The sequence below is a fragment of the Nylanderia fulva genome, unplaced genomic scaffold, assembly GCF_048542155.1.
Source record: "Nylanderia fulva isolate GAGA-0341 unplaced genomic scaffold, ASM4854215v1 Scaffold73, whole genome shotgun sequence".
Taxonomy (NCBI): domain Eukaryota; kingdom Metazoa; phylum Arthropoda; class Insecta; order Hymenoptera; family Formicidae; genus Nylanderia; species Nylanderia fulva.
Window position 1 is genome coordinate 490,770 of NW_028190841.1, and position 8,865 is coordinate 499,634.

General features: G+C 28.6%; 1 protein-coding gene and 1 pseudogene across 1 annotated transcript; both read right to left on the reverse strand.

Moving 5' to 3' along the window:
• Positions 1 to 237: 237 nt before the first annotated feature.
• LOC114930169 (uncharacterized) lies at positions 238 to 6,937 on the reverse strand. The gene is given in 7 exon segments (XM_085488852.1): positions 238 to 585; positions 683 to 845; positions 1,600 to 1,652; positions 1,655 to 1,746; positions 1,951 to 2,559; positions 6,098 to 6,182; positions 6,650 to 6,937. Coding segments are annotated over 6 exon segments (1,212 nt in total). The 5' UTR covers positions 6,106 to 6,182; positions 6,650 to 6,937; the 3' UTR covers positions 238 to 298.
• LOC146720276 (uncharacterized) lies at positions 2,768 to 5,008 on the reverse strand (annotated as a pseudogene).
• Positions 6,938 to 8,865: the final 1,928 nt, after the last annotated feature.

Genomic DNA, 8,865 nt, shown 5'->3' on the forward strand with positions numbered 1-8,865 from the left:
AAAAATATAAATTCTAAATCTGTATTATAAATATGTATTAGCATCATAAAATATTTGCTTTGGTTTTTATATTGTACTAACACTAATTGTAAGTTTGTAAGCAGCCTCTTTTAGGTACATATAGGTATTCATATATTATATTGCTATTAATATATTGCTATTAATATTTATATATTATATTGCTATTAAAAATATCAATTATTAAAGTCTAATAAAAAAAATTTTTTAAATAAAGAATCAAACTTATTAATAGCAATCTAATATATATACGTATATACTAGACAAAACGTAGAAAAATTTATAATTCATCAGAGTGCTCGTCGCTATCGTTTTCATTTTCTGCGTATGTAATGTGCTCGCCGCTATCTTCGCTTTGATTTCCATCATCTTCGTGATTGCTAACGTTTTCATCATTATACAATGCATCTGCAGCAGCCTGCAAGTTTCTTCGCCTCCCTTGAATTCCAGGATGTCTTTCTCTGGCATTTCGCAAACGTTGTTTTGCAACTTTTATAGATGCCACAACTTCTTTTTGAAATTCTTCTCTGGTTGGTTTAAGGTAGTACCGATTCGATCCTACGGCTTCTGAAAAATAATAGATATAATATTTTTTGGTATCACAATCAATATTGTATAATAATGACAACGGAATAACAAATATACATATGTGCTGTATACATACGGTAAATCGCTTGACATAAAACTGTATTGTAAAATGGGAATTTAACATCAGGAACACCCCACCATGTCAGTTCCGTTGCTACTTGCATTGTTATAGATTCTTTTACACATTGATGCACGCTGTCTTTTAACGTCATACAATTTAAAAATTTGAAGTAGTTTACCTACAAAACCTAATTATTACAAAAATAAAAACTTAAGCTAGTTATATATATATATATATATATATATGTGCTGTCTAATATATTTTGATATAATTATAAAACGCAATAATTCCGTAAATGCTTCGATTTGTAATAAAAATAATTTTCTATGTAATAATAGAATCACGGTGATTTATAGAAAATAAACATAAAAAGAAATTAATAAAATACACGTATACACCATTAATTAGTTCCCGATCTCTATAGTTGATATAGAATATGTTACATATCCTATATCGACTTGCTAAGGACTTGAAACGAATTAATGACGAGTACCGTACATACATATATGCATATTAAAGTGGAGCGAATTTAACTAGTGTAGTTTTCCTTGCTTTTTTCTCAAAATCGTTTATTTTAGATATCTGAAGATCAAGTCTGAGATAACTAAAATTTTTTACCGCCGTTATTAACCTAAATTAGCACTAATTGTAATGCAACAATTAATTTAAATTCTAATTTATTGATTTAATATTATAACATTCAAAAGCATTATTTTACAAAAACTTTTTTTCATCTAGGAAGCTAACAATGAAGTCGCACATGACAACTGAGCTTTTGTGGACTTTATATTATTCTAAAAAAGCATTCATTCCACACCCTGGCATTCGCAATTTCGAAAATAACTTAAAAACGCTCCACCCTAATGCATATATTGTATATGTGTGCATGTATGTGCGTGTGTGTAAAATTGTAAAATATTAATTTAACTTACGACTTCATTGTAAAGAACCCTGTCTTCCTTTGTGAACCTTTTTATCGCATCTTTGAAAATGGGAGGATTCGCGGTTTCATGGGCATTGCATTTATAATATTGCCATCGATTTTTTCTTCTAGCGAATCCAATCGCCTATTTATTCCTCTGAAATTAATAAATTATAATTAATAATATATCATGTCAAGTTTAAAAATCAAGATATAAATCTTTTCTTAAAAAAAAAACTTGTAATTTTTGAAAACCTTCATAAACTATTACAAACTATCAGAAAAAAATAAATATATATCATTTAAATCAGAATTATTATCTACTTGTTAATAATTAATAATAAAAATATATATAACGTACTGTATTTTCTGCTGTATGTCGCGAAGTATTTCAATTTGTACATCATTTCCTTGTCTCAGTAATGGTGCATTGTTTTCCTCTTGAAGTGGTTCAACTGATACTGTATTTTCCACCTCTTGTGTATGATTTGAGTCTTCTGATGGATTGTTGAATGTAATATTTTGAGAAGATTGCTGACAACGTGGTTGTACATTGTTTAAGAGCTGTCTATTATCATTTCTTAAATTTTGAATATTACCTAGCTGAACAGCTGGTTGTCTAATGTTTTCTGTTATAATGTTTGATTCTTGCAGGATTTTACGTTGAGAACTATTTCTATTAATGCTGAATTGTCGTGACGGAATACTTGTATTATTCGCATTAACTGAATGAAAGTTATTAACAGTTTTTCGGTGCATAGCTTGTGCAAAATTGCATACTGTGTTTTCTTCAGTATTATTTGAAACATTTTGAAACGTAGTACGGATATTCTGCATAACAGATGAAACTTTGTTCTTCGCTGTTTCTTCATTAATACGCTTAGTCTTTTTAGCTCTTACTTCCTCTTCGCTCGAAGTAGTTCTATATCGAGGTGGCTTTTTCAAAGACCTTTTTGAAAATCGTGTGGATCTAAAAGATAAGAATAATAAGAATGTTATTGCGATAATTAGCATAAAGTAACAAGTATGTATAACAAACCTGCAGATATTTTAAGATGATTTATGAGATATAGTAGGTCATATCTAACAATTCTTTAAGGCAAAAGTTTATGATCACTTTCGATAGGTACACAAATTTATTATTATTTACATATATATAATTATATTATAGAGAGCATATTTTTAATATACATATTTTCTAGTATATTAATAAATTATTAATATTATTAATAATAATATAAAAAAATAGATTGTTTTATTCATTATTATTGCATTACTGCAACGATAAATTCATCTTGTACTATTTTATCTTACATTAATTCATTACTAGGGAGACAAGTAAAATGAGGCATTCTAAAACATTTTGCTTTTACATCTTGTAATGAGATAATATCATAATTATAAGTTAATTCAGAGCATTTATAAATACCGGCAAAAGATGAACTAATGCCAATATTGAAAAAATCTACTACTTGCTGAAATTTTTTAACAACAATAAAATAATCATTTTTATAATGCAAAATATTTTTTACGCAACATATACTTGAATCTGATAAAATGTAACAATCATCGCGTGCACAAACACCAATTGTTATATCCGGAGTTTTCAAAAATTTATATTGATCATATATTCTAGAATCAGCGTCAGCAAAAGGTAATGGACCTTCCTCGTGTTTTTTCCACACTTTTATACAATTATTCTGTACAATAAATTTCTTTTTGCACTGCTCTTTCTCTGCATGTCTTGCAGCAATTTGCTGCAAGGAAAGATGTGGTTTTCTACACATTTTTCTGAAAAAAGCCATGCTGTTTTCGTATGGAAATGCTGAATAACTGTCTAAAGGGCCAAATCGGAGTACATCTTCGACCAAATGGAGAATTCCGTGTATATTATATGACAAAAAAGTTAAGCCATAAATGTGTTCACAGAGTAACACAAATTTTTCGATAGCCATTTCAGAAAAAACTAGATTTCTATTCGTATTATATACCAATGAAACAAGAATGCGCATGGATGTATGGAAAAGTAAAAAATAATCATATATGTAATCCTTAACAACTTCTTTAAAGCATACTATTCCAATATATAACATAATTTGACGCCATTGAGTGGCTTTAAATTGATCATAGTCGTTAAGTGATTCAACGCGGCGTGCAAATTCTCGTGGACAGTGTTTTGAGAGAATCTTTAATCGATTTGAAATAATTTTAATTTGGATTCCCGATAATTTGACGTTTTTTGTACAATCCCCACGTATCCATGTCACGATTAATTTTTTCATAACTCCTAGGCAACACATATGCATATATTCAAATACAACATCTTTAACCATATCAAAAGGTAAATGAGATAATGGACTTGAACATTTATGATGTTCCTCATCAATTTGTTGTCTATACTCTTCATGTATACGTTGCCTATGCTTAATTCCTCTCAATACCGTACATCTTCCAATACCAAATCCGTTAATTGTACATTTTGAGCATGGATTAAAAGAACGGTGACTCTTATGTCCTAAAATAAATGTTCTAGCTGGTGCATCTCTGATAAAACATCGCAGTTTTATTGAGAACTTTTTATCTTTAAAAATGATACCACCTTCATTAAAAATTTCATGAAAATCTGAGTTACAATATTGGAAAAACTCTTCTGCACTCTTAGGTTTTTGTGAACCTTTATACACTCCTATAGTTTTTGGAATAGATTTTGGAATATTAACAATTCTGCATTGAATTGGCCAAATATCATGTTTTCCATTTCTATATAATTGTGCTCCATCCGTACTAATGTCAATTTCGAGAACTTCTGGAATTGATAAAAAATGTGTTTCTTCAAGAATCTGGGCTAAACATTTTTTTACCCCAATATGTAAATATTCTCCTGGCTCAACTTTATATAAAATTGAGGAGTGCCGTGGCGTCAAAAGTAATGATCTAATATCTGTAGGTAAAAATGTAAAGCAATCATGAGTTCTTAGAAGTTTTAAAATACGATTGCCGAGAACATGATTTGCGTCAACTAGAACAGCTGCTAAATTCTTCTGAAATATTACCGTATTACAAGTATTTCTAACTTTAACCCCGTCTATATTGTCTGTATATAAATGAGAAGATTGTTCCTTTGTAGAAAGTTGCACAATTGAATTAAAATGAGTGTCTTGTACAAGATGATTTACGTTGCAGTCATTAAAATGTTGAACTTTATTTTTAGCATAGATATTTTCAGAACAATCATTCTCTATCAAAAGTGATTTTGTTTTTTTTTATTATTTGTTTTCGACGAGCTAATCTTAATCTTTGTTGCCTTCTCGATACCATATGAAGAGGCTTATAGTAACGCGACTGGCCAGCTTCCAATTGAAAATTTTTCATTTTTATATTAAATCCAGATCTATTATACAAAACAGATATAAAATGACTTATTACATGTAATTATTACAATCTAGCCTTATTCAGCAAATATTTTAAAATTGTTTCTAAATTAATTATTTTAAATAATTGTTTTAAATTTTTATGCATTAAATTATACTGATTATACTGAATTAAAGCACATAAAGTAAAACATACATTATTATCATATTTCTTTGTTATAAAAATTTTAGAAGTGTTAGTAAAATTTATAAAATATATATAACAAAGGAATATAATAACGATATATGCTTTTGTTTTACCTTTCAAGTATATAGAATTACATAAAATACGTAAATATTAACTTTTTAAGGAAAAAAGCTACACATAGAATTAATTTCTTTATCCTACGTGTTTTATGCTAAAAAAGACTATAATAAATTTTTATAAAAAAAACTATAAACTTCTATAAATGTAAATAAATAGTAACGTAATAAATTTCTGTCTTTTTAAAGAAGCTAATAAAGAAATTATTAATATATAAAAAAAATATGAACTCTAAATTTTCTATGTCAAAAAATACAGAAATCTGTTATAAATAATCAGTATTCAAACAATGTAAATAAAATGACTGTTAACTTAACTTTAAATTATTTGTTTTGATTTTTATTTTATTGTAACATCAAATTTTTAAACAGCTTTTACTATAAACATATATTTCTATAGACATGGTTATATATATATAATATATTTATATATATTTTTTAATAACACACACATATATATGCGTACAAAAACATATATCTGCAGTAGCTGTTTAAAAATTTGGCGTTACAATATACAATAAAAATTAAAACAAATAATTTAAAGTTAAATTAACAGTCATTTTATTTAAATTGTTTGAAATTGTTAAGTTATATATATTTCAAACTCAAAAAAAGTTTATTATTTGTTCATCACAAATCATTTTTATTGTTGCACTGGCTGAACTATTAGTTCAGAGTTTATCTTTCTCTTTTCAATATAAAGAGAAAAAGATAATCTAGTCTTGCCTATCAAAGTGCATTCAGCACAGCAATAAAAAACAGCAGAGCTTATGTCAACTAATGCAATCTAGTGTAGCTCGTATAACAATAAAAACAACAATGTAAATAACTTACTGCGACATCGTACAGTAAATCTCTTCTAATAGTTTCTGATACACAATTTCTGATACACTCTTGATTACGCTTATTTCACATATATCTACAATTATAAAAAGTACACAATTAGCATATACAATATTCAGTTTACTCGCATTGCTCGCACTTCTAGCATCTAGATTCTTTGGGTTTATTTTTTATTCCTGCACTAGCTTCACTAGGCTGTATTAATTCAGAGTTTATCTTTTTTTTCTAGTATAAAATGAAAAGATAGCTTCTGAAATAGTAATCTTATGCAGCCAATGCCAAGAATAAAGGTTAATTGCAGATGCATTTTATTTTATTTTCTACAAAAACAATTCGTCAAATCCACATTATTGTCACGTGGATTCTACGAATTTTTATATAAAACCCACGTGACAAAAATGTGAATTTTACTACTATTTTTGTGAGGTTATTCATACACTGGCTACAGCAAAACAGAAGTTCAAGCAATATGAACACGTACATTATCTATTATTTGATAAATATAATATTGAATAATATATATGTGTCATTTACTTACATTACCTGTATATTCTTAAAAGCAGCTATTGTATCCTCCGCTTCGGAAATTCGATCCGCCCATGGCAGGTTATAAACACAGCACGCGCGAACGAACTTTTCAGGCTCGATAATGAACACTATACCGCCGAAGATTTGTGTGTGTGTGGTTTCTCCTTTCCTCTATATTTTTTGAAAATTTTTCGTGTTTTCTCGATTCTCCCAGATATAAATTGCCCTTCGATCAATTCAAGCACGTGTGCCGTGTGCGTCGTACAGAACGTGTTGCTTACAAGCACTCGAGCGCCGTTTTCAGTGATGCCACTCGGGACAGGCCGAGAGGCAACAGTATACGCGCACACAAGTGCGATCGTCATACGTGTATTACACATACGACGATCGCGCTTGTGTGTGCGTGCTGTTGCCTCTCCCAAGTATGGCATCACTGGCCGTTTTATCTACGTTTAAGGCGTGTTTCTATTTTATACGACAAGGCGCAAGACGGCCGCGGCATAAAGTACGTTTTACATTAGTTACGTCGCAGTTTTAAGTGGAAAATCAAGTAATTGATAGTATAGTTACATCTTGCCACAAGAGGAATAAACGACTAAAAAATGCACATAAAGAAAAAGGTATACTTATAAAATTATTACTTATTATTAGATCTTAGGATCTGCTTTTTATTCCTGCACTACCTTAACTCTAGGCTGCACTAATTCAAAGGTTATCTCTTTCTCCCTATGAGAAATTTTCTTTTACTGGAGGATACACATGATTGTTTTACTAACAATGATAAATTATTAAATTAAGGCCATGTGTAACGAGCAATACGATATTATTTTATTATTGAGAAGAAAATTCTTAATTTGAAATAATAATTATACAAACGTTTCGAGCTCTACTTGCTCCTCTTCAGTGCGCAAAAAAATAGTGATAATAAATAACGATAATAAATAAATACATAAAATTCTAATAAAATCCGTAATACATAGTCAATATAAGTTATATAGTTGAGTCATAGTTAAAACGCAAAATATATTTACAATGAATTGAGACCATTAAAATAGTTCAACAAAGTAAGAACCCAATTAGAAGCAGAATGATTCGTCCGGTTATTCATAAAATATATTATAATTATTAATAAAAACTTGGAGTGACACTTATACATTACTCCAAATGAACCACTTATCGTTATTTGACGAAAGTCCCTCGATCTGGTAATGATTATGTTCATCCTCTCCAAATTATTTGATATTTGTTAACTGAATTTAAAGAATTTATTTAATTGTAAAATAGGATTCCACTAATGTGTATGTGAAAAAAAGATTAAAAATTATAAATTAAACTAACTACTAAAATATTGAACCTTTATGCTTACAAATTGTTCCGAATAACTTGAGATGACGATGCTTCTAATTGTTGTTGGCCTTATTGTTAGTACTTGACTGTTGTCTAGTCTTTTAAAAAGTCGAATAAATAGGTGTCAGATCTCACAAAATAAACATTTACATAAGTCTAAAAATTCGATATTTCTTCTAGAATGTCGAAATACGCGTTGTTAAGCAATTCGGTGTCTGTGTTATTATTTATACCATGCCTTTGTTCCTTGATGTGTATCATTTCCGAGATAAGTCTTTTATAATAATTAGATTCAATATCAAGTATTTTAACGTTATCCCAATCAAAAGCATGTTTTTTATCCATAATATGTTCAGAGATCACAGAATGCTTGGAGGAATCAAATTTAATATTATTCATATGCTCTTTTAGTCTAGTGCGTAATTTTCTTTTGGTTTGCCCAACATACGAAGCTTCACAATCCTTACAATTAATTTTGTAGACAACATTATTATTATTGTTATGCACGTTTTTGTCCTTGTGGACTTTAATTAATTTGTTAAGATTATTTAGACAACGGTATCCTACTCTGAAATCTGATTTTTTTATTGTCGATGCTATTGTCTCAGAAATGTTATTAATGTATGGAATGACGAAAAATTTTTTCTTGCTATTATCTTCTGCAATTTCTTTTTTTCTATTGTTGTTAAACTGACCATTGTTTAAAACTCTTATTCTCTTATTTATTTCTTTAAAGATTAAATGAATATTTATTAATAATTATAATATATTTTATGAATAACCGGACGAATCATTCTGCTTCTAATTGGGTTCTTACTTTGTTGAACTATTTTAATGGTCTCAATTCATTGTAAATATATTTTGCGTTTTAACTATGACTCAAC